Source organism: Diplotaxodon limnothrissa, linkage group LG5 (assembly GCF_057381915.1).
Source record: "Diplotaxodon limnothrissa isolate DT_005_m linkage group LG5, D_limnothrissa_male_GT1.1, whole genome shotgun sequence".
Lineage (NCBI taxonomy): Eukaryota > Metazoa > Chordata > Actinopteri > Cichliformes > Cichlidae > Diplotaxodon > Diplotaxodon limnothrissa.
In genome coordinates, this window is record NC_140600.1 from 30215370 (window position 1) to 30242262 (window position 26893).

General features: G+C 38.0%; 1 protein-coding gene across 1 annotated transcript in view; it reads right to left on the reverse strand.

Annotated features, from left to right (window-relative positions):
• The window catches only part of stab1 (stabilin 1), a 236448-nt gene that overhangs the window by 60220 nt on the left and 149335 nt on the right, over positions 1-26893 (reverse strand). Inside the window, exon 65 of the mRNA XM_085353392.1 lies at positions 21716-21835. Within this exon, the coding sequence (XP_085209518.1) occupies positions 21716-21835 (120 nt within the window). The remainder of the gene's footprint in view (positions 1-21715; positions 21836-26893) is intronic.

Sequence of the window (26893 nt, forward strand, 5' to 3'; positions counted from 1 at the left end):
ATTCAGCTTTTTCAAATCTTTTACTGTTTTACTTTTATGCCTCTTAAAGTTTTGAGTTGCAAAATTGTGATTTTTCACAAAATACATGCGTTGTTATGGTTGCTATGCTCTTGGCTTCCAGTGTGCCACTGAAGGATTTGCAGCCTTCTCTTCATGTCTGAACAACTGTTTGCTACTTGCTCAATTTTCACTCAACTTCCACAAATTATACATCAAAACGTAGGTATTTTTGCTGGCTTTCAGAAAATGTCACCATCATTGTTGTGGGATTTATAGAATTTTGGCAAATCTCCTCAGACTAACACAAGGTCAGAAAACTCTCCATATAAAGTGAATGGAGTTTGTTCAAAATCACCGCTGGATTTCTGTAATGAGAGGCATATTCGAATCGTCATATCTCCTTAATGAAGCAAAGTTAAGACATGAGGCTTGTCCCCGAATATCTTCAAACACTCCTGACGCTCACAATTCAAGAATTTCTTTCTTACCTATTACCGTTCTGAAATGAGTTGGACTTGTTTGAGGGTAGGAAATTTGTCCCTCGCTCAGATTTCTTCAGATTTCAAAGTCTGGAAATGAACCACTTTTTTCTCTCGTCATAACTTTTTGTTGGATTTCCACAGAGACCTGAAAATTTCCATGACTGTTCACCAAAGCATGCTGTCTCTTACGGTGAAAGAATGATATCGATATTCCAAATAGATTTAGAGTTACAAAGCGTTGTTTGAGGGCAAGTCAAGGCAGTTTTTGCTTCGCTCTACTCAGTTATGGTGCATTAGAAGTCAAATATCTTTAATAATTCATATGTTAATGATAAATTGTTAACACTGGAAGATTCCCCCATCTCTTCTGAACAAAACGGTGTAAGAATGACCGCTCTAGCCCCTACGGTTAGGAAATTATGGTCATTTGTTTGAGGGGAGTCCTCACTATGAGAAATAGGCTGCAATAATCCTCTGCCTCTCTGTGCTGCGTGTGTAAAAAGATGCACCTGTTTTGGCGGGAAAACGTAAACAGCCACTCTGATTGGTGGATTTAAATTCGGCAGCTCTCTCCCTCTGTGTGTGTGTGTGTGTGTGTGTGTGTGTGTGTGTGTTTAGTGGGAGAGAGAGGACCCTGCCCTTATTTGGCAGCATGTCATTGTAGGATTTAAATTGAATATAGTTAGACTGGTTGACTGGATTAGAGCCTGTGTTTGTGTGTCCCTCTGTGCATTTGTGTTTCAATATGCCTCCATATTTGTAATTTTGTAAGTTATTACTATTCTGCTAAATCATAGTATTTCTGGTACTTTTCGGTACTTGTGCTAAATACAGTATTTCTGCTAAATCATACTATTTCTGCTTTTCATAAGATTTGTGCCTAATATAGTATTTCTGCTAAATTATAGTATTTATTATTTTTATAGGATTTGTGCCAAACATAGTATTTCTGCTAAATTATAGTATTTCTGCTTATTATAGTATTTGTGCCTAATATAGTATTTCTGCTTTTTATAGGATTTGTGCCTAATATAGTATTTCTGCTTTTTATAGGATTTGTACCTAATATAGTATTTCTGCTTTTTATAGGATTTGTGCTTAATATAGTATTTCTGCTAAATTATAGTATTTCTGCTTTTTATAGTATTTGTGCTAAAACATAGTATTTCTACTAAATGTAGTATTTATGCTTAATCATAGTATTTCTATATATTTCTGCCAGGTCCCCAGGCAGCCAATCCTCTGTGAGGACTGAGAAATTCAAATTTTCAAATCAGGGCCTGCACGGCTTCCCAGCCAATCATATATGTGTCCTGAGGCATTCAAATTTGCATATTGGGGCCTTCATGGCTTCTAAGCCAGCCAATCATATCTGAGGGCTGAGGAATTCAAATCCACAAATCAGGGCCTGCACAGCTTCCCAGCCAGCCAATCATGTATGTGGGCTCCAGGTATTCAAATTTGCATATTGGGGAATTCGTGGCTTCTAAGTCAACAAGTCATCCATGTCATATATCTCTAAAAATTCATATTTTAATGATAAATTGTCAACACTTGAAGATTCCCCCATCTCTTCTGAACAAAACGGTGTAAGAATGACCGCTCTAGCCCCTATGGTTAGGAAATTATGGTCATTTGTTTGAGGGGAATCCTCACTATGTGAAATAAACTGAAAGAAGCAGGTCTATGTCTCTGTGCTGCGTGTGTAAAAAGATGCACCTGTTTTGGCGGGAAAACGTAAACAGCCTCTCTGATTGGTGGATTCAAATTCAGCAGCTCCCAGGCTGACCTAGAAACTTAGTCCTCTCTCCCTGTGTGTGTGTGTGTGTGTGTGTGTGTGTGTGTGTGTGTGTGTGTGTGTGTGTGTTTAGTGGGAGAGAGAGGACCCTGCCCTTATTTGACAGTATGTCATTGTAGGATTTAAATTGAACATAGTTAGACTGGTTGACTGGATTAGAGCCTGTGTTTGTGTGTCCCTCTGTGCATTTGTGTTTCAATAAGTTATTACTATTCTGCTAAATCATAGTATTTCTGGTACTTTTCGGTACTTGTGCTAAATACAGTATTTCTGCTAAATCATACTATTTCTGCTTTTCATAAGATTTGTGCCTAATATAGTATTTCTGCTAAATTATAGTATTTCTGCTTTTTATACTATTTGTGCCTAATATAGTATTTCTGCTTTTTATAAGATTTGTGCCTAATATAGTATTTCTGCTTTTTATAGGATTTGTGCTTAATATAGTATTTCTGCTAAATTATAGTATTTCTGCTTTTTATAGTATTTGTGCTAAAACATAGTATTTCTACTAAATGTAGTATTTATGCTTAATCATAATATTTCTATATATTTCTGCCAGGTCCCCAGGCAGCCAATCCTCTGTGAGGACTGAGACATTCAAACTTTCAAATCAGGGCCTGCACGGTTTCCCAGCCAATCATATAAGTGGGCTGAGAAATACAAATTTGCATATTGGGGCCTTCATGGCTTCTAAGCCAGCCAATCATATCTGAGGGCTGAGGAATTCAAATCCACAAATCAGGGCCTGCACAGCTTCCCAGCCAGCCAATCATATATGTGGCCTCAGGCATTCAAATTTGCATATTGGGGAATTCGTGGCTTCTAAGTCAACAAGTCATCCATGTCATATATCTCTAAAAATTCATATTTTAATGATAAATTGTCAACACTTGAAGATTCCCCAATCAGTTCTGAACAAAACCGTGTAAGAATGACCATTCTAGCCCCTACGGTTAGGAAATTATGGTCATTTGTTTGAGGGGAGTCCTCACTATGAGAAATAGACTGCAATAATCCTGTGTCTCTCTCTGTGCTGCGTGTGTAAAAAGATGCACCTTTTTTGGTGGGAAAACGTAAACAGCCACTCTGACTGGTGGATTTAAATTCAGCAGCTCCCAGGCTGACCTAGAAACTTACTTCTCTCTCCCTGTGTGTGTGTGTGTGTGTGTGTGTGTGTGTGTGTGTGTGTGTGTGTGTGTGTGTGTGACAGAGAGAGAGAAAGGCTTTTAATGGGATGATCTCATTGTAAGATTCATATTCAATATATTTAGACTGGGTGACTGAATTGGATCTTGTGTGTGTCTCTCTCTGTGCATGTGTATTTCCTTATGTGTACATATTTGTGATTGTGTGGCTGTTATATATATTTTTTTGCCGATTTTTTTCATTTAACAAGTATATTTGAGGGACCCTCCACATGTTCAGCATTTTTTCAGCTGTCCATTTTGCTTTTCCAATTTTTCTGTTTAACTTATTACTATTGTGCTAAATCAGACTATTTCTGCTATTTTACAAGATTTGTGCTTAATATAGTATTCCTGCTTTTTATAGGATTTGTGCTTAATATAGTATTTCTGCTTTTTATAGGATTTGTGCTTAATATAGTATTTCTGCTTTTTATAGGATTTGTGCTTAATATACTATTTCTGCTTTTTATAGGATTTGTGCTTAATATAGTATTTCTGCTAAATGTAGTATTTATGCTTAATCATATTATTTCTGCTTTTCATAGGATTTGTGCTTAATATAGTATTTCTGCTAAATTTAGTATTTCTGATTAATTATAGTTTTTCTACTAAATCATAGTCCAGTATTTCTGCTTTTTATGGGATTTGTGCTAAAACAAAGTATTTCTACTAAATGTAGTATTTATGCTTAATCATACCATTTCTGCTTTTTATAGGATTTGTGCTTAATATAGTATTTCTGCTAAATTATAGTATTTCTGCCAAATTATAATATTTGTGCTAAAACATAGTCTTAATTTAAAATTACAATATTCATAGTTCATCACAGTGTCTCTGGTAAATCACAATATTTCTGCTCTGTTGTACTATTTTTCTAAATCATAGTGTTTCTGTAATGTTTAAGTATTTTTGGCTAAATATATTCTTTCTGTTATCTTATACTATTTCTCCTAAATTCTTGTATTTTTGAGAAGTTATCATGTTTCTGGTAAGTTACAATATTTCTGCTAAATTCTGCTATGCTATTGTATCTCTGCCAAGTATTATGTTTCCTCTAAGATATTGCAGTTCTGCTAAGTTATTCCATTTTAGCAAACTTCTTTTGCTTCTGCAAAGTTTTTACAATTTCTGCAACTTTTCAGCTTTTTCAGCTACTTTTTGCATACAGCTTCAGCTTTAAGCATCCACACTGCATTTTCGCAGGAAATGCAAATTTTTCTAGTTTTTATTATTATTGTGTGGATGCTTTAAGCATCCACACTATTGAGTTCCTGTTTCTCTTTATTCTTTATTGTGTGGATGCTTTAAGCATCCACACTATTGAGTTCCTGTTTCTCTTTATTGTGTGGATGCTTTAAGCATCCACACTATTGAGTTCCTGTTTCTCTTTATTCTTTATTATTGTGTGGATGCTTTAAGCATCCACACTATTGAGTTCCTGTTTCTCTTTATTCTTTATACTTTATTCTAGTTGCTTCCGTACACTTTTCGCCGTTAAACTACTTCCACAATTTTCAGCCGATTTTCACCGTTCAAATTTTAAACTATTCTGCTATTTTTGCTAATTCCTGCTACGATTTTTGCTATTTTTAACTATTATACTTTTTAAAATATTAAGCTTTTTTCCTTTAATTTGTCCCATTGAAATGAATGGGAAACTTCTGCAATTCTGCTAAATTTTGCTTGTTTTTGAAACTTAACTACTTCCTCATATTTTCACCTAGAACAACCATTCAAATTTTAAAATGTTCACAAATTATTGGGCTATTCAGGTATGATTCAGCTTTTTCAAATCTTCTACTGTTTTACTTTTATGCCTCTTAAAGTTTTGAGTTGCAAAATTGTGATTTTTCACAAAATACATGCGTTGTTATGGTTGCTATGCTCTTGGCTTCCAGTGTGTCACTGAAGGTTTTGCAGTCTTCTCTTCATGTCCGAACAACTGTTTGCTACTTGCTCAATTTTCACTCAACTTCCACAAATTATACATCAAAACGTAGGTATTTTTGCTGGCTTTCAGGAAATGTCACTATCATTGTTGTGGGATTTATAGAATTTTCGCAAATCTCCTCAGACCAACACAATGTCAGAAAACTCTCCATATAAAGTGAATGGAGAGCTTGTTCAAAATCACCGCTGGATTTCTGTAATGAGAGGCATATTCGAATCGTCATATCTCCTTAACAAAGCAAAGTTAAGACATGAGGCTTGTCCCCGAATATCTTCAGACACCCCTGACGCTCACAATTCAAGAATTTCTTTCTCACCTATTACCGTTCTGAAATGAGTTGGACTTGTTTGAGGGTAGGAAATTCGTCCTTCGCTCAGATTTCTTCAGATTTCAAACTGTGGAAATGAACCACTTTTTTCTCTCGTCATAACTTTTTGTTGGATTTCCACAGAGACCTGAAAATTTCTCTGACTGTTCACCAAAGCCTGCTGTCTCTTACGGTGAAAGAATGATATCGATACTCCAAATAGATTTAGAGTTAGAAAGCGTTGTTTGAGGGCAAGTCAAGGCAGTTTTTGCTTCGCTCTGCTCAGTTATGGTGCATTAGAAGTCTAATATCTTTAATAATTCATATTTTAATGATAAATTGTTAACACTGGAAGATTCCCCCATCTCTTCTGAACAAAACGGTGTAAGAATGACCGCTCTAGCCCCTACGGTTAGGAAATTATGGTCATTTGTTTGAGGGGAGTCCTCACTATGAGAAATAGGCTGCAATAATCCTGTGCCTCTCTGTCCTGCGTGTGTAAAAAGATGCACCTGTTTTGGCGGGAAAACGTAAACAGCCACTCTGATTGGTGGATTTAAATTCGGCAGCTCTCTCCCTCTGTGTGTGTGTGTGTGTGTGTGTGTGTGTGTGTGTGTGTTTAGTGGGAGAGAGAGGACCCTGCCCTTATTTGGCAGCATGTCATTGTAGGATTTAAATTGAATATAGTTAGACTGGTTGACTGGATTAGAGCCTGTGTTTGTGTGTCCCTCTGTGCATTTGTGTTTCAATATGCCTCCATATTTGTAATTTTGTAAGTTATTACTATTCTGCTAAATGATACTATTTCTGCTTTTCATAAGATTTGTGCCTAATATAGTATTTCTGCTAAATTATAGTATTTATTATTTTTATAGGATTTGTGCCAAACATAGTATTTCTGCTAAATTATAGTATTTCTGCTTTTTATACTATTTGTGCCTAATATAGTATTTCTGCTTTTTATAGGATTTGTGCCTAATATAGTATTTCTGCTTTTTATAGGATTTGTACCTAATATAGTATTTCTGCTTTTTATAGGATTTGTGCTTAATATAGTATTTCTGCTAAATTATAGTATTTCTGCTTTTTATAGTATTTGTGCTAAAACATAGTATTTCTACTAAATGTAGTATTTATGCTTAATCATAGTATTTCTATATATTTCTGCCAGGTCCCCAGGCAGCCAATCCTCTGTGAGGACTTAGACATTCAAATTTTCAAATCAGGGCCTGCACGGTTTCCCAGCCAATCATATATGTGTCCTGAGGCATTCAAATTTGCATATTAGGGCCTTCATGGCTTCTAAGCCAGCCAATCATATCTGAGGGCTGAGGAATTCAAATCCACAAATCAGGGCCTGCACAGCTTCCCAGCCAGCCAATCATGTATGTGGGCTCCAGGTATTCAAATTTGCATATTGGGGAATTCGTGGCTTCTAAGTCAACAAGTCATCCATGTCATATATCTCTAAAAATTCATATTTTAATGATAAATTGTCAACACTTGAAGATTCCCCCATCTCTTCTGAACAAAACGGTGTAAGAATGACCGCTCTAGCCCCTATGGTTAGGAAATTATGGTCATTTGTTTGAGGGGAATCCTCACTATGTGAAATAAACTGAAAGAAGCAGGTCTATGTCTCTGTGCTGCGTGTGTAAAAAGATGCACCTGTTTTGGCGGGAAAACGTAAACAGCCTCTCTGATTGGTGGATTCAAATTCAGCAGCTCCCAGGCTGACCTAGAAACTTAGTCCTCTCTCCCTGTGTGTGTGTGTGTGTGTGTGTGTGTGTGTGTGTGTGTGTGTGTGTGTGTGTGTGTGTGTGTGTGTGTGTGTGTTTAGTGGGAGAGAGAGGACCCTGCCCTTATTTGGCAGCATGTCATTGTAGGATTTAAATTGAACATAGTTAGACTGGTTGACTGGATTAGAGCCTGTGTTTGTGTGTCCCTCTGTGCATTTGTGTTTCAATAAGTTATTACTATTCTGCTAAATCATAGTATTTCTGGTACTTTTCGGTACTTGTGCTAAATACAGTATTTCTGCTAAATCATACTATTTCTGCTTTTCATAGGATTTATGCCTAATATAGTATTTCTGCTAAATTATAGTATTTCTGCTTTTTATAGGATTTGTGCCTAACATAGTATTTCTGCTAAATTATAGTATTTCTGCTTTTTATAGGATTTGTGCCTAACATAGTATTTCTGCTAAATTATAGTATTTCTGCTTTTTATACTATTTGTTCTAAATTATAGTATTTCTGCTTTTTATAGGATTTGTGCTTAATATAGTATTTCTGCTAAATTATAGTTTTTCTTCTTTTTATAGTATTTGTGCTAAAACATAGTATTTCTACTAAATGTAGTATTTATGCTTAATAATAGTATTTCTATATATTTCTGCCAGGTCCCCAGGCAGCCAATCCTCTGTGAGGACTGAGACATTCAAATTTTCAAATCAGGGCCTGCACAGTTTCCCAGCCAATCAAATAAGTGTCCTGAGGCATTCAAATTTGCATATTGGGGCCTTCGTGGCTTCTAAGCCAGCCAATCATATCTGAGGGCTGAGGAATTCAAATCCACAAATCAGGGCCTGCACAGCTTCCCAGCCAGCCAATCACATATGTGGTCTCAGGCATTCAAATTTGCATATTGGGGAATTCGTGGCTTCTAAGTCAACAAGTCATCCATGTCATATATCTCTAAAAATTCATATGTTAATGATAAATTGTCAACACTTGAAGATTCCCCAATCACTTCTGAACAAAACGGTGTAAGAATGACCGCTCTAGCCCCTACGGTTAGGAAATTATAGTCATTTGTTTGAGGGGAGTCCTCACTATGAGAAATAGGCTGCAATAATCCTGTGCCTCTCTGTGCTGCGTGTGTAAAAAGATGCACCTGTTTTGGCGGGAAAACGTAAACAGCCACTCTGATTGGTGGATTTAAATTCGGCAGCTCTCTCCCTCTGTGTGTGTGTGTGTGTGTGTGTGTGTGTGTGTGTGTGTTTAGTGGGAGAGAGAGGACCCTGCCCTTATTTGGCAGCATGTCATTGTAGGATTTAAATTGAATATAGTTAGACTGGTTGACTGGATTAGAGCCTGTGTTTGTGTGTCCCTCTGTGCATTTGTGTTTCAATATGCCTCCATATTTGTAATTTTGTAAGTTATTACTATTCTGCTAAATCATAGTATTTCTGGTACTTTTCGGTACTTGTGCTAAATACAGTATTTCTGCTAAATCATACTATTTCTGCTTTTCATAAGATTTGTGCCTAATATAGTATTTCTGCTAAATTATAGTATTTCTGCTTTTTATACTATTTGTGCTTAATATAGTATTTCTGCTTTTTATAGGATTTGTGCCTAATATAGTATTTCTGCTTTTTATAGGATTTGTACCTAATATAGTATTTCTGCTAAATTATAGTTTTTCTTCTTTTTATAGTATTTGTGCTAAAACATAGTATTTCTACTAAATGTAGTATTTATGCTTAATAATAGTATTTCTATATATTTCTGCCAGGTCCCCAGGCAGCCAATCCTCTGTGAGGACTGAGACATTCAAATTTTCAAATCAGGGCCTGCACAGTTTCCCAGCCAATCAAATAAGTGTCCTGAGGCATTCAAATTTGCATATTGGGGCCTTCGTGGCTTCTAAGCCAGCCAATCATATCTGAGGGCTGAGGAATTCAAATCCACAAATCAGGGCCTGCACGGCTTCCCAGCCAGCCAATCACATATGTGGTCTCAGGCATTCAAATTTGCATATTGGGGAATTCGTGGCTTCTAAGTCAACAAGTCATCCATGTCATATATCTCTAAAAATTCATATTTTAATATTAAATTGTCAACACTTGAAGATTCCCCCATCTCTTCTGAACAAAACGGTGTAAGAATGACCGTTCTAGCCCCTACGGTTAGGAAATTACGGTCATTTGTTTGAGGGGAGTCGTCACTATGAGAAATAGACTGCAAAAATCCTGTGTCTCTCTGTGCTGCTGCGTGTGTAAACAGATGCACCTGTTTTGGTGGGGAAAAGTGCACAGCCTCTCTGATTGGTGGATTCAAATTCACCAGCTCCCAGGCTGACCTAGAAACTTACTTCTCTCTCCCTGTGTGTGTGTGTGTGTGTGTGTGTGTGTGTGTGTGTGTGTGTGTGTGTGTGTGTGTGTGTGTGTTTAGTGGGAGAGAGAGGACCCTGCCCTTATTTGGCAGCATGTCATTGTAGGATTTAAATTGAATATAGTTAGACTGGTTGACTGAATTGGATCTTGTGTGTGTGTCTCTCTGTGCATGTGTGTTTCCTCATGTGTACATATTTGTAATTGTGTGGCTGTCATAAATTTTTTTTCAGATTTTTGTCATTTAACAAGTATATTTGAGGGACCCTCAGCATGTTCAGCATTTTTTCAGCTGTCCATTTTGCTTTTCCAATTTTTCTGTTTAACTTATTACTATTGTGCTAAATCATACTATTTCTGCTATTTTATAAGATTTGTGCTTAATATAATTTAGTATTTCTGATTAATTATAGTTTTTCTACTAAATCATAGTACAGTATTTCTGCTTTTTATGGGATTTGTGCTAAAACAAAGTATTTCTACTAAATGTAGTATTTATGCTTAATCATACCATTTCTGCTTTTTATAGGATTTGTGCTTAATATAGTATTTCTGCTAAATTATAGTATTTCTGCCAAATTATAATATTTGTGCTAAAACATAGTCTTAATTTAAAATTACAATATTCATAGTTCATCACAGTGTCTCTGGTAAATCACAATATTTCTGCTCTGTTGTACTATTTTTCTAAATCATAGTGTTTCTGTAATGTTTAAGTATTTTTGGCTAAATATATTCTTTCTGTTATCTTATACTATTTCTCCTAAATTCTTGTATTTTTGAGAAGTTATCATGTTTCTGGTAAGTTACAATATTTCTGCTAAATTCTGCTATGCTATTGTATCTCTGCCAAGTATTATGTTTCCTCTAAGATATTGCAGTTCTGCTAAGTTATTCCATTTTAGCAAACTTCTTTTGCTTCTGCAAAGGTTTTACAATTTCTGCAACTTTTCAGCTTTTTCAGCTACTTTTTGCATACAGCTTCAGCTTTAAAGCATCCACACTGCATTTTCGCAGGAAATGCAAATTTTTCTAGTTATTATTATTATTCTTAGGACTTCCGTACACTTTTCGCCGTTAAACTACTTCCACAATTTTCAGCCGATTTTCACCGTTCAAATTTTAAACTATTCAGCTATTTTTGCTCTTTCCGGCTATGACTTTTGCTATTTTTAACTATTATACTTTTTAAAATATTCCACTTTTTTCCTTTAATTTGTCCCATTGAAATGAATGGGAAACTTCTGCAATTCTGCTAAATTTTGCTTGTTTTTGAAACTTAACTACTTCCTCATATTTTCACCTAGAACAACCATTCAAACTTTAAAATGTTCACAAATTATTGGGCTATTCATGTATTATTCAGCTTTTTCAAATCTTATACCGTTTTACTTTTATGCCTCTTAAAGTTTTGAGTTTCATTTTTTTGATTTTTCACAAAATACATGTTGTTATGGTTGCTATGCTCTTGGCTTCCAGTGTGCCACTGAAGGTTTTGCAATTTTCACTTCATGTCCGAACAACTTCCTGCTACTTGCTCAATTTTCACTCAACTTCCACAAATTATACATCAAAACGTAGGTATTTTTGCTGGCTTTCAGAAAATGTCACTATCATTGTTGTGGTATTCATAGAACTTTCGCAAATCTCCTCAGACCAACACAATGTCAGAAAACTCTCCATATAAAGTCAATGGAGAGCTTGTTCAAAATCATCGCTGGATTTCTGTAATGAGAGGCATATTCGAATCGTCATATCTCCTTAACGAAGCAAAGTTAAGACATGAGGCTTGTCCCCGTATATCTTCAGACACTCCTGACGCTCACAATTCAAGAATTTCTTTCTCACCTATTACCGTTCTGAAATGAGTTGGACTTGTTTGAGGGTAGGAAATTTGTCCTTCGCTCAGATTTCTTCAGATTTCAAACTGTGGAAATGAACCACTTTTTTCTCTCGTCATAACTTTTTGTTGGATTTCCACAGAGACCTGAAAATTTCCATGATTGTTCACCAAAGCCTGCTGTCTCTTACGGTGAAAGAATGATATCGATACTCCAAATAGATTTCGAGTTAGAAAGCGTTGTTTGAGGGCAAGTCAAGGCAGTTTTTGCTTCGCTCTACTCAGTTATGGTGCATTACAAGTCAAATATCTTTAATAATTCATATTTTAATGATAAATTGTTAACACTGTAAGATTCCCCCATCTCTTCTGAACAAAACGGTGTAAGAATGACCGCTCTAGCCCCTACGGTTAGGAAATTATGGTCATTTGTTTGAGGGGAGTCCTCACTATGAGAAATAGGCTGCAATAATCCTGTGCCTCTCTGTGCTGCGTGTGTAAAAAGATGCACCTGTTTTGGCGGGAAAACGTAAACAGCCACTCTGATTGGTGGATTTAAATTCGGCAGCTCTCTCCCTCTGTGTCTGTGTGTGTGTGTGTGTGTGTGTGTGTGTGTGTGTGTGTGTGTGTGTGTGTGTGTGTTTAGTGGGAGAGAGAGGACCCTGCCCTTATTTGGCAGCATGTCATTGTAGGATTTAAATTGAATATAGTTAGACTGGTTGACTGGATTAGAGCCTGTGTTTGTGTGTCCCTCTGTGCATTTGTGTTTCAATATGCCTCCATATTTGTAATTTTGTAAGTTATTACTATTCTGCTAAATCATAGTATTTCTGCTTTTCATAGGATTTGTGCCTAATATAGTATTTCTGCTAAATTATAGTATTTCTGCTTTTTATACTATTTGTGCTAAAACATAGTATTTCTACTAAATGTAGTACTTATGCTTAATCATACGATTTCTGCTTTTTATAGGATTTGTGCCTAATATAGTATTTCTGCTTTTTATAGGATTTGTGCTTAATATAGTATTTCTGCTAAATTATAGTATTTCTGCTTTTTATACTATTTGTGCTAAAACATAGTATTTCTACTAAATGTAGTACTTATGCTTAATCATACGATTTCTGCTTTTTATAGGATTTGTGCCTAATATAGTATTTCTGCTTTTTATAGGATTTGTGCTTAATATAGTATTTCTGCTAAATTATAGTATTTCTGCTTTTTATAGGATTTGTGTTAAAACATAGTATTTCTACTAAATGTAGTATTTATGCTTAATCATAGTATTTCTATATATTTCTGCCAGGTCCCCAGGCAGCCAATCCTCTGTGAGGACTAAGGCATTCAAATTTTCAAATCAGGGCCTGCACGGCTTCCCAGCCAATCATATATGTGTCCTGAGGCATTCAAATTTGCATATTGGGGCCTTCATGGCTTCTAAGCCAGCCAATCATATCTGAGGGCTGAGGAATTCAAATCCACAAATCAGGGCCTGCACGGCTTCCCAGGCAGCCAATCATATATGTGGCCTCAGGCATTCAAATTTCCATATTGGGGGAATTCGTGGCTTCTAAGTCAACAAGTCATCCATGTCATATATCTCTAAAAATTCACATTTTAATGATAAATTGTTAACACTGGAAGATTCCCCCATCTCTTCTGAACAAAACAGTGTAAGAATGACCGCTCTAGCCCCTACGGTTAGGAAATTATGGTCATTTGTTTGAGGGGAGTCCTCACTATGAGAAATAGGCTGCAATAATCCTGTGACTCTCTGTGCTGCTGCGTGTGTAAAAAGATGCACCTGTTTTGGCGGGAAAACGTAAACAGCCACTCTGATTGGTGGATTTAAATTCGGCAGCTCTCTCCCTCTGTGTGTGTGTGTGTGTGTGTGTGTGTGTGTGTGTGTGTGTGTGTTTAGTGGGAGAGAGAGGACCCTGCCCTTATTTGGCAGCATGTCATTGTAGGATTTAAATTGAATATAGTTAGACTGGTTGACTGGATTAGAGCCTGTGTTTGTGTGTCCCTCTGTGCATTTGTGTTTCAATATGCCTCCATATTTGTAATTTTGTAAGTTATTACTATTCTGCTAAATCATAGTATTTCTGGTACTTTTCGGTACTTGTGCTAAATACAGTATTTCTGCTAAATCATACTATTTCTGCTTTTCATAAGATTTGTGCCTAATATAGTATTTCTGCTAAATTATAGTATTTCTGCTTTTTATAGGATTTGTGCCTAATATAGTATTTCTGCTTTTTATAGGATTTGTGCCTAATATAGTATTTCTGCTTTTTATAGGATTTGTACCTAATATAGTATTTCTGCTTTTTATAGGATTTGTGCTTAATATAGTATTTCTGCTAAATTATAGTATTTCTGCTTTTTATAGTATTTGTGCTAAAACATAGTATTTCTACTAAATGTAGTATTTATGCTTAATCATAGTATTTCTATATATTTCTGCCAGGTCCCCAGGCAGCCAATCCTCTGTGAGGACTGAGAAATTCAAATTTTCAAATCAGGGCCTGCACGGCTTCCCAGCCAATCATATATGTGTCCTGAGGCATTCAAATTTGCATATTGGGGCCTTCATGGCTTCTAAGCCAGCCAATCATATCTGAGGGCTGAGGAATTCAAATCCACAAATCAGGGCCTGCACAGCTTCCCAGCCAGCCAATCATGTATGTGGGCTCCAGGTATTCAAATTTGCATATTGGGGAATTCGTGGCTTCTAAGTCAACAAGTCATCCATGTCATATATCTCTAAAAATTCATATTTTAATGATAAATTGTCAACACTTGAAGATTCCCCCATCTCTTCTGAACAAAACGGTGTAAGAATGACCGCTCTAGCCCCTATGGTTAGGAAATTATGGTCATTTGTTTGAGGGGAATCCTCACTATGTGAAATAAACTGAAAGAAGCAGGTCTATGTCTCTGTGCTGCGTGTGTAAAAAGATGCACCTGTTTTGGCGGGAAAACGTAAACAGCCTCTCTGATTGGTGGATTCAAATTCAGCAGCTCCCAGGCTGACCTAGAAACTTAGTCCTCTCTCCCTGTGTGTGTGTGTGTGTGTGTGTGTGTGTGTGTTTAGTGGGAGAGAGAGGACCCTGCCCTTATTTGACAGCATGTCATTGTAGGATTTAAATTGAACATAGTTAGACTGGTTGACTGGATTAGAGCCTGTGCTTGTGTGTCCCTCTGTGCATTTGTGTTTCAATAAGTTATTACTATTCTGCTAAATCATAGTATTTCTGGTACTTTTCGGTACTTGTGCTAAATACAGTATTTCTGCTAAATCATACTATTTCTGCTTTTCATAGGATTTGTGCTTAATATAGTATTTCTGCTAAATTATAGTTTTTCTTCTTTTTATAATATTTGTGCTAAAACATAGTATTTCTACTAAATGTAGTATTTATGCTTAATCATAGTATTTCTATATATTTCTGCCAGGTCCCCAGGCAGCCAATCCTCTGTGAGGACTGAGACATTCAAATTTTCAAATCAGGGCCTGCACAGTTTCCCAGCCAATCAAATAAGTGTCCTGAGGCATTCAAATTTGCATATTGGGGCCTTCGTGGCTTCTAAGCCAGCCAATCATATCTGAGGGCTGAGGAATTCAAATCCACAAATCAGGGCCTGCACGGCTTCCCAGCCAGCTAATCACATATGTGGTCTCAGGCATTCAAATTTGCATATTGGGGAATTCGTGGCTTCTAAGTCAACAAGACATCCATGTCATATATCTCTAAAAATTCATATTTTAATATTAAATTGTCAACACTTGAAGATTCCCCCATCTCTTCTGAACAAAACGGTGTAAGAATGACCGTTCTAGCCCCTACGGTTAGGAAATTACGGTCATTTGTTTGAGGGGAGTCGTCACTATGAGAAATAGACTGCAAAAATCCTGTGTCTCTCTGTGCTGCTGCGTGTGTAAACAGATGCACCTGTTTTGGTGGGGAAAAGTGCACAGCCTCTCTGATTGGTGGATTCAAATTCACCAGCTCCCAGGCTGACCTAGAAACTTACTTCTCTCTCCCTGTGTGTGTGTGTGTGTGTGTGTGTGTGTGTGTGTTTGTGTGTGTGTGTGACAGAGAGAGAGAGAAAGCCTTTTAATGGGATGATCCCATTGTAAGATTCAAATTCAATATATTTAGACTGGTTGACTGAATTGGATCTTGTGTGTGTGTCTCTCTGTGCATGTGTGTTTCCTCATGTGTACATATTTGTAATTGTGTGGCAGTCATAAATTTTTTTGCTGATTTTTGTCATTTAACAAGTATATTTGAGGGAACCTCAGCATGTTCAGCATTTTTTCAGCTGTCCATTTTGATTTTCCAATTTTTCTTTTTAACTTATTACTATTGTGCTAAATCACACTATTTCTGCTATTTTATAAGATTTGTGCTTAATATACTATTTCTGCTTTTATAGGATTTGTGCTTAATATAGTATTTCTGCTTTTCATAGGATTTGTGCTAAAACAAAGTATTTCTACTAAATGTAGTATTTATGCTTAATCATACCATTTCTGCTTTTTATAGGATTTGTGCTTAATATAGTATTTCTGCTAAATTATAGTATTTCTGCCAAATTATAATATTTGTGCTAAAACATAGTCTTAATTTAAAATTACAATATTCATAGTTCATCACAGTGTCTCTGGTAAATCACAATATTTCTGCTCTGTTGTACTATTTTTCTAAATCATAGTGTTTCTGTAATGTTTAAGTATTTTTGGCTAAATATATTCTTTCTGTTATCTTATACTATTTCTCCTAAATTCTTGTATTTTTGAGAAGTTATCATGTTTCTGGTAAGTTACAATATTTCTGCTAAATTCTGCTATGCTATTGTATTTCTGCCAAGTATTATGTTTCCTCTAAGATATTGCAGTTCTGCTAAGTTATTCCATTTTAGCAAACTTCTTTTGCTTCTGCAAAGTTTTTACAATTTCTGCAACTTTTCAGCTTTTTCAGCTACTTTTTGCATACAGCTTCAGCTTTAAGCATCCACACTGCATTTTCGCAGGAAATGCAAATTTTTCTAGTTATTCTTCAAGTTGCTTCCGTACACTTTTCGCCGTAGAACAACTTCCACAATTTTTGTGCTATTTTCACCGTTCAAATTTTAAACTATTCTGCTATTTCTGCTTATTCCGGCTATGACTTTTGCTATTTTTTGCTATTATACTTTTTAAAATATTAAGCTTTTTTCCTTTAATTTGTCCCATTGAAATGAATGGGAAACTTCTGCAATTCTGCTAAAATTTGCTTGTTTTTGAAACTTAACTACTTCCCTCACACTTTTGCCTAGAACAACCATTCAAACTTTAAAATGTTCACAAATTATTGGGCTATTCATGTATGATTCAGCTTTTTCAAATCTTTTACTGTTTTACTTTTATGCCTCTTAAAGTTTTGAGTTGCAAAATTGTGATTTTTCACAAAATACATGCGTTGTTATGGTTGCTATGCTCTTGGCTTCCAGTGTGCCACTGAAGGTTTTGCAATTTTCACTTCATGTCCGAACAACTTCCTGCTACTTGCTCAATTTTCACTCAACTTCCACAAATTATACATCAAAACGTAGGTATTTTTGCTGGCTTTCAGAAAATGTCACTATCATTGTTGTGGTATTCATAGAACTTTCGCAAATCTCCTCAGACCAACACAATGTCGGAAAACTCTCCATATAAAGTCAATGGAGAGCTTGTTCAAAATCATCGCTGGATTTCTGTAATGAGAGGCATATTCGAATCGTCATATCTCCTTAACGAAGCAAAGTTAAGACATGAGGCTTGTCCCCGTATATCTTCAGACACTCCTGACGCTCACAATTCAAGAATTTCTTTCTCACCTATTACCGTTCTGAAATGAGTTGGACTTGTTTGAGGGTAGGAAATTTGTCCTTCGCTCAGATTTCTTCAGATTTCAAACTGTGGAAATGAACCACTTTTTTCTCTCGTCATAACTTTTTGTTGGATTTCCACAGAGACCTGAAAATTTCTATGACTGTTCACCAAAGCCTGCTGTCTCTTACGGTGAAAGAATGATATCGATACTCCAAATAGATTTCGAGTTACAAAGCGTTGTTTGAGGGCAAGTCAAGGCAGTTTTTGCTTCGCTCTGCTCAGTTATGGTGCATTAGAAGTCTAATATCTTTAATAATTCATATTTTAATGATAAATTGTTAACACTGGAAGATTCCCCCATCTCTTCTGAACAAAACGGTGTAAGAAAGACCGCTCTAGCCCCTACGGTTAGGAAATTATGGTCATTTGTTTGAGGGGAGTCCTCACTATGAGAAATAGGCTGCAATAATCCTGTGCCTCTCTGTGCTGCGTGTGTAAAAAGATGCACCTGTTTTGGCGGGAAAACGTAAACAGCCACTCTGATTGGTGGATTTAAATTCGGCAGCTCTCTCCCTCTGTGTCTGTCTGTGTGTGTGTGTGTGTGTGTGTGTGTGTGTGTTTAGTGGGAGAGAGAGGACCCTGCCCTTATTTGGCAGCATGTCATTGTAGGATTTAAATTGAATATAGTTAGACTGGTTGACTGGATTAGAGCCTGTGTTTGTGTGTCCCTCTGTGCATTTGTGTTTCAATATGCCTCCATATTTGTAATTTTGTAAGTTATTACTATTCTGCTAAATCATACTATTTCTGCTTTTCATAAGATTTGTGCCTAATATAGTATTTCTGCTAAATTATAGTATTTATTCTTTTTATAGGATTTGTGCCTAACATAGTATTTCTGCTAAATTATAGTATTTCTGCTTTTTATACTATTTGTGCCTAATATAGTATTTCTGCTTTTTATAGGATTTGTGCCTAATATAGTATTTCTGCTTTTTATAGGATTTGTACCTAATATAGTATTTCTGCTAAATTATAGTATTTCTGCTTTTTATAGTATTTGTGCTAAAACATAGTATTTCTACTAAATGTAGTATTTATGCTTAATCATAGTATTTCTATATATATATCTGCCAGGTCCCCAGGCAGCCAATCCTCTGTGAGGACTGAGAAATTCAAATTTTCAAATCAGGGCCTGCACGGCTTCCCAGCCAATCATATATGTGTCCTGAGGCATTCAAATTTGCATATTGGGGCCTTCATGGCTTCTAAGCCAGCCAATCATATCTGAGGGCTGAGGAATTCAAATCCACAAATCAGGGCCTGCACGGCTTCCCAGCCAGCCAATCATATATGTGGTCTCAGGCATTCATATTTGCATATTGGGGAATTCGTGGCTTCTAAGTCAACAAGTCATCCATGTCATATATCTCTAAAAATTCACATTTTAATGATAAATTGTTAACACTGGAAGATTCCCCCATCTCTTCTGAACAAAACGGTGTAAGAATGACCGTTCTAGCCCCTACGGTTAGGAAATTATGGTCATTTGTTTGAGGGGAGTCCTCACTATGAGAAATAGGCTGCAATAATCCTGTGCCTCTCTGTGCTGCGTGTGTAAAAAGATGCACCTGTTTTGGCGGGAAAACGTAAACAGCCACTCTGATTGGTGGATTTAAATTCGGCAGCTTTCTCCCTCTGTGTCTGTCTGTGTGTGTGTGTGTGTGTGTGTGTGTGTGTGTGTGTTTAGTGGGAGAGAGAGGACCCTGCCCTTATTTGGCAGCATGTCATTGTAGGATTTAAATTGAATATAGTTAGACTGGTTGACTGGATTAGAGCCTGTGTTTGTGTGTCCCTTTGTGCATTTGTGTTTCAATATGCCTCCATATTTGTAATTTTGTAAGTTATTACTATTCTGCTAAATCATACTATTTCTGCTTTTCATAAGATTTGTGCCTAATATAGTATTTCTGCTAAATTATAGTATTTATTCTTTTTATAGGATTTGTGCCTAACATAGTATTTCTGCTAAATTATAGTATTTCTGCTTTTTATACTATTTGTGCCTAATATAGTATTTCTGCTTTTTATAAGATTTGTGCCTAATATAGTATTTCTGCTTTTTATAGGATTTGTACCTAATATAGTATTTCTGCTTTTTATAGGATTTGTGCTTAATATAGTATTTCTGCTAAATTACAGTATTTCTGCTTTTTATACTATTTGTGCTAAAACATAGTATTTCTACTAAATGTAGTATTTATGCTTAATCATACTATTTCTGCTTTTTATGGGATTTGTGCCTAATATAGTATTTCTGCTTTTTATAGGATTTTTGCTCAAACATAGTATTTCTACTAAATGTAGTATTTATGCTTAATCATAGTATTTCTATATATTTCTGCCAGGTCCCCAGGCAGCCAATCCTCTGTGAGGACTTAGACATTCAAATTTTCAAATCAGGGCCTGCACGGTTTCCCAGCCAATCATATATGTGTCCTGAGGCATTCAAATTTGCATATTGGGGCCTTCATGGCTTCTAAGCCAGCCAATCATATCTGAGGGCTGAGGAATTCAAATCCACAAATCAGGGCCTGCACGGCTTCCCAGGCAGCCAATCATATATGTGGCCTCAGGCATTCAAAATTGCATATTGGGGAATTCGTGGCTTCTAAGTCAACAAGTCATCCATGTCGTATATCTCTAAAAATTCACATTTTAATGATAAATTGTTAACACTGGAAGATTCCCCCATCTCTTCTGAACAAAACGGTGTAAGAATGACCGCTCTAGCCCCTACGGTTAGGAAATTATGGTCATTTGTTTGTGGGGAGTCCTCACTATGAGAAATAGGCTGCAATAATCCTGTGCCTCTCTGTGCTGCGTGTGTAAAAAGATGCACATGTTTTGGCGGGAAAACGTAAACAGCCACTCTGATTGGTGGATTTAAATTCGGCAGCTCTCTCCCTCTGTGTGTGTGTGTGTGTGTGTGTGTGTGTGTGTGTGTGTGTGTGTGTGTGTGTGTGTGTGTGTGTGTGTGTGTGTTTGTTTAGTGGGAGAGAGAGGACCCTGCCCTTATTTGGCAGCATGTCATTGTAGGATTTAAATTGAATATAGTTAGACTGGTTGACTGAATTGGATCTTGTGTGTGTGTCTCTCTGTGCATGTGTGTTTCCTCATGTGTACATATTTGTAATTGTGTGGCTGTCATAAATTTTTTTTCAGATTTTTGTCATTTAACAAGTATATTTGAGGGACCCTCAGCATGTTCAGCATTTTTTCAGCTGTCCATTTTGCTTTTCCAATTTTTCTGTTTAACTTATTACTATTGTGCTAAATCATACTATTTCTGCTATTTTATAAGATTTGTGCTTAATATAGTATTTCTGCTAAATGTAGTATTTATGCTTAATCATATTATTTCTGCTTTTCATAGGATTTGTGCTTAATATAGTATTTCTGCTAAATTTAGTATGTCTGCCAAATTATAATATTTGTGCTAAAACATAGTCTTAATTTAAAATTACAATATTCATAGTTCATCACAGTGTCTCTGGTAAATCACAATATTTCTGCTCTGTTGTACTATTTTTCTAAATCATAGTGTTTCTGCAATGTTTAAGTATTTTTGGCTAAATATATTCTTTCTGTTATCTTATACTATTTCTCCTAAATTCTTGTATTTTTGAGAAGTTATCATGTTTCTGGTAAGTTACAATATTTCTGCTAAATTCTGCTATGCTATTGTATCTCTGCCAAGTATTATGTTTCCTCTAAGATATTGCAGTTCTGCTAAGTTATTCCATTTTAGCAAACTTCTTTTGCTTCTGCAAAGTTTTTACAATTTCTGCAACTTTTCAGCTTTTTCAGCTACTTTTTGCATACAGCTTCAGCTTTAAGCATCCACACTGCATTTTCGCAGGAAATGCAAATTTTTCTAGTTTTATTAATTTTCGTACTAGTTTCCCTGTCTGGATTTTTATTTGTTGTGGAAAGCTTTTTTATTTATGTTACTTTACTAGATTAATACTTACTTATTACAGTTATATATATTAACTGTAAAGGTTTAGCATAAAAAAAAATTCTAAGTTGCTTATATTTGACAGCCCTAATTAATCTAAGAAATGATAAGCATTTACTGAAGCGTTGTGTTATTTATTTCACCTGATTTGGAGCAAAGCCGGTGTTATGAGGGACAAACAGCGTGACTTCAGCCTTCCTGTGAGAAAGAAACTTGACAAGTTGACTGCCCTCTGAGGACGTGCCGCTGTACTCCAACAACATCTGCAAAGAGAAAGGACAGTGACTTTTTTCAATTTATAATTTGATTTGATTTGATATACCTTTATTAGTCCCACAAGGGGAAATTTCATAAGGCTGCCGACCTATTGCACGCAATGGCGGCGCCATCTTACCCTCCGACCATACATACATTACACAAAGCATCACGTGGGGAAGACAGGTCAGAGAGGTATAACAATGGAAAATGCACCACATGAGGAAAGATAAGGAGGAAAAAATAACTCCCCCCAGACTGAGCTCCAACAGGGAGATCAGTTTGAGAACAGAAAAAAAACACCTCTGCACATAGCACATGAAAAAACTCTTAATACACCAAAGAAACACATGACAAGCAACAGGGGTGGGTAAAGGGTGAGAGACAGCCGAATTAGACAGTACATCCGGGCCTGCGTGCGCTGGTCTCCTTGATCCACCGTCAGCATCGGAAGGGAATAAGCATCGAAGGCATTTGGAAAGGGACGGGGGATGAGTGTGTGCATATCAGTGTATATGTATGTGTGTGCGTGTCCAGAGTTCAGCTGAGACAGTGTCCTTCGCCCTGCTAGGCTAAGTAAACAGTCTTCCAGCCAACCCAGGTGGCCTGCATGGAATGGGAAGGAACAATCTAAACACAGTCGTTATCAGGGTGTTGTTGTTCAGCTCCAGCCTTGAGACCGCAGCTGGCGCCAAAGGGGTATCCGCATAAGTGATGGTGGTTTTTACTTTAGTGCGAACAGCTCATATGAATTTCAAAGCAGTTCTACAGTCCAACTCTGGTCTCTCAATCTCCCGTTGGAGAGCCGCGAGCTTTGCCATACTTGCGTTCTGTGATGTTGTCATTTCTTGTGCTCAAGGAGCCGATTCTGAGAACTCACGACAGTGTGCCTCCCCGAGATGTCATCCAATTTCCGCTCAGAGATGTTATTCCGAGCGAGCCCTTCCGAGATGTATCCAGTCTGCAGTCAGAGATCTTATTCTGAGTATTCACAGCAGCCGTAGCCTTTCCAAGATCTTATCCATGCTGCACTCAATGAGCCCATTTTGAGAAACTCATGCCTCTCCCATCGTTTCAATCCCAGCGGGCAGCCTTGTGGGGGTTTGAACAGCCGGTTCCGCTTTCTTAATTCTTCGATAAGTCAGGGCCAAGCCAGCTCCGATCAGCCAGAACCCTGTTACCATGGTTCCGAATAGGTAGATATCTTCAGCACTCAGGCTCACCCAAGCCCAGACTTCTTGTTGAGAAAGGGGTGTCAATTGCATTTAGGGACCAGTTGATCCAATCCATAATTCCTCTTTTAGGTTTTAGAGAACAGACTGTGAGAGAGTGTTCCAGGGAAAAGTAATACAAAAAACACGAGACTAGACAAGGACATAAGAGGCTAAGCAGGGAAGCTAAGGGAGAGGAGGAGGAGGAGAGGAGAAAAGTGCGACCGCCTTCGTCAAGAGCAAGAGCAGAAAATGGATAATAATAATAATGGATTGCATTTATATAGCGCTTTTCTAGGCACCCAAAGCGCTCTACAATTCCACTATTCATTCTCTCTCACATTCACACACTAGTGGAGGCAAGCTACAGTTGTAGCCACAGCTGCCCTGGGGCTGACTTGTCATCGTCCGGGTGTGTGCCAGGGTGTCTCCCTCCGAGTCGGTATCTCCACCCCTGGGAGGGGCCTCAGTATTCTGCTGATTGCTCACACCTGTGGGTAATTAAGCCGGGGACTCATAAGGCCAGCGCACTCAACCTCTCTTCGCCAGATTCTCAGCTAACCCTAGTTAGTGCAGGCCACCACTGTGATTTCGCACACGCTTTGTAAACTACCTTGACTCATTGTGTTTCTCTGACAGCCACGCACCAAGTTGCCAGACACAAATCTCCGCCAAAGAGCTCCAATCCGGACGCTGGACCACCTGACAGTCCCACGGGCTGTTCACCCGACTCACCTGCCTGCCTCCCTGCCTCAACACCAGGAATTTCAGACCACTCACCCGGACCACCCACCCCTCCACGCCACTACAGACCACCCGCGGCAAGTACGCAGTGCTAAGGAAAATTCAGAACGAACAGCTTGCCCATATTCCTCCTGAACCATACCTGAACGTCTGTACTCTATTTACAGTGACTCTGAACCTAACCCCGGACCCAGTTTGACTCTGCCTCCAGCCCAATCCCCGGAACTGCTATTTCCACTGACCAACACCAGATTGCTTACTTAGCCCAGGCTGCTTAAAACCCCTTTGGTTTAGTTGTGGCATTTTGCACTTGTTAAACGCACATTCCAGTTTCCTGTTTATGAACACTTACTGAGAAAATAAAGGTTGTCTCTAAAACTACTTACGTGCTGTTCGGCGTCCAGCATTTGAGTCCTTTCTCTGTTGAGGCGGCCTCGGCCATGACAAGACTGACAGAAGCGAGGCTGCCATATCGCGCCATCGGCCCCTCTGGCCATCACCAGTAGGCGGTAGGGTAAAGTGTCTTGCCCAAGGACACAATGACCAGGACAGAGAGAGCTGTCCTGGTCGTTGTCCTTCTTTTGGCGGATCATCTGCCTCCATCTCACCCTATCTCTAGTATCCTCACCACCAACCACATCCTCCTCCACATCTTGTCCACGAGAATGGACAAGACTGTTTCTAATCTTGTCCATTCTCGTCACTCTGAATGAAAATCTTAGCACCTTAGCATCTTCAGCTCTGCCTCCAGACAGGGGGTCCTGGACCTCTTGTCGTTTTGTCAGTGCTGTGATGTATGTTTGTCTCCAGACCATACATCACAGCAGATCGCACTACCATCTTGCAGGCCTTCCCATTCTGTCACAAAACACTCCTGACACTCGTCTCCACAATGCCTCTCTTATACACTGTTTTAGATGGTCAACCTTGTGTTTAAACTGATCTACCTTCAACTCCTTGCAGCTTCACTGCTACCCCTGTCTCCCACTAATTCACACACATGTATTCTGTCTTCCTTCTACTGACTGATTCCTCTCCCTCCACCGCTCCAGGGTTTCTACCTGCTCCCTACTCTGACTACAGATCACAGTGTCGTCTGCAAACATTATAGTCCCAGGAGACTCCTGCCTGACTTCATCTGTCATATTGTCCATTACGGCTCTCAGAGCTGATCCCCCATGTAATCCCACCACCACCTTGACCCCATTTCACCCTACTGCACACCTCACCACCGTCTCTCTTTCCTCATATATATTTGTTTTTAAACATATAAAACAAAAATTGGTAAAATGCAACCAGTCATATTCTATGAACTCTTAAAAAGTATAAGCAGATAACTGCATAAATTATACGTCATAAAAGTGACATGCTCAGAGTTAACTAGTTTACAAATAGTGTAGTGAACTCTGAAAAATAGTAGGTTTTCCTGGGGTGAATCATTCAGAAATCTCTGGGGCTAACTCCATTTACCTAATGTTTTATAGTTTCAACTGAAAAGTTTTTTTTTTTTAAATGAATCAAAAGGCTTAGCTATGGTTCTGTACAGCAGAATAGGAGGCAGAGTTTTCAGCTATTAGGCTTGCCTGCTTTAAGATTAGGCTTAAAACTTTCCTTTCTGATGAAGCTTATAGTTAGGACTGGATCATGTGACCCTTAATTGGCTGCTCCCTCCTGAACTTGGTTCTGCTGGAGGCCTCTTCCTGTTAAACGTTCGTTCCCACTATTGCCAAGCACTGCTTTTAAAGGGTTTGTGTGATTATTGTATTTTTTCTTTAACCTCCTAAGACCCGAACTCTTCCACAGCATGCATTTTTTTATTTCTCTTTGATATTTGGGCTGATTGTAGGGTTGCCAACTCCCTGAAAAATAAATAAGGGACACCTCGTGGCCAGGGCCGGGCAACCCAGTTGTCTTCACCCTTCCCAGCAAGGCTGGACTGGGACAAAAAATCGGCCCGGGCATTTTGACTAGAGACCGGCCCACCAGGATAAAGATTGAAATGTGACGTCATTCAGGGATAAAACCGCAAAGGATTCTGGGAACTTGTGGCAAGAGGTACTAGTGCACGCAGGCTTTCAATTGAACTCAGTTACACAGCGATAAAAAGAAACCCAAAAAAATGGCAAGAAGCTGTTGTATTATTAACTGCAATAGCCGGTCGCATGACAGCCACGGGAAGCCGATGGGTAAAGAGATCGTTTTTTTTTATCGGATTACGTCGTTGAAGTGAAAATTTTTAAGCCATGTTTCCGAAGTAAGAGCCGACGGATGGTCTGGATATACCAAATATAACATCTCAGAACACTCCAGCTCACATGTTAGTCTGATCCAAGCATTCCCACAAAGGTCAGAGTTTTGTAGTAGTTAATGCGTCATTTTTCTTAACATAATTGGTGATATAGGTTACAAGCAAGTCTGGCGCTGAACAGAAATTGTCGCGCTATGCTCCTTTGTTTATTGTGCATAAATAGTGAATTGTCCTGACACAATATTGCGTTTCGCTTCTGTTATAACCATGGTACACTGACAAAACCATATACTTTTATTCACAAGATAAAACAGTTGTTTTGTATCACTAATTGTCCATTGCGATTACAACATACAATATTATTGTCACTGCTACATTTCTGTAATGCTACTGTAACCGGTTTCTGCTTCATCCCGCTGCAACAGTTCGGCCCAAACAGACTCCTCGACTCTGCGTTGTGTAGTGTTTTTAAAAAGACAAGGAGTCTCTGATCGATCGTTGCCACTTTATTTCCTGAATGGAAACAACGGTGCATTATCAGTGCACAGGCTCGCCACACACCACTCCGCACAGCACACTATGGCAGAACATCTCATTAGCATTCCGCTTTAGCATACAGTTTCACACATTAATAAACAAATGAAAAGTACATAAAACTGGTGTTGGACATGTGTCCACTAAGCACTTATTACACTCGGTCCTCTTCAGCTAATCAAACATGTTTTATGTGTCTGTACTACTTAGCTATATTGTGTGCGGAACAATACAACTCACCTCTCGTATGGCTATGGCAGACTGGCAGCGATTACTGCAGCCAGCCACACCGAGAGGGGGGGCGCTGTTTCCCCATTACACTGATATTT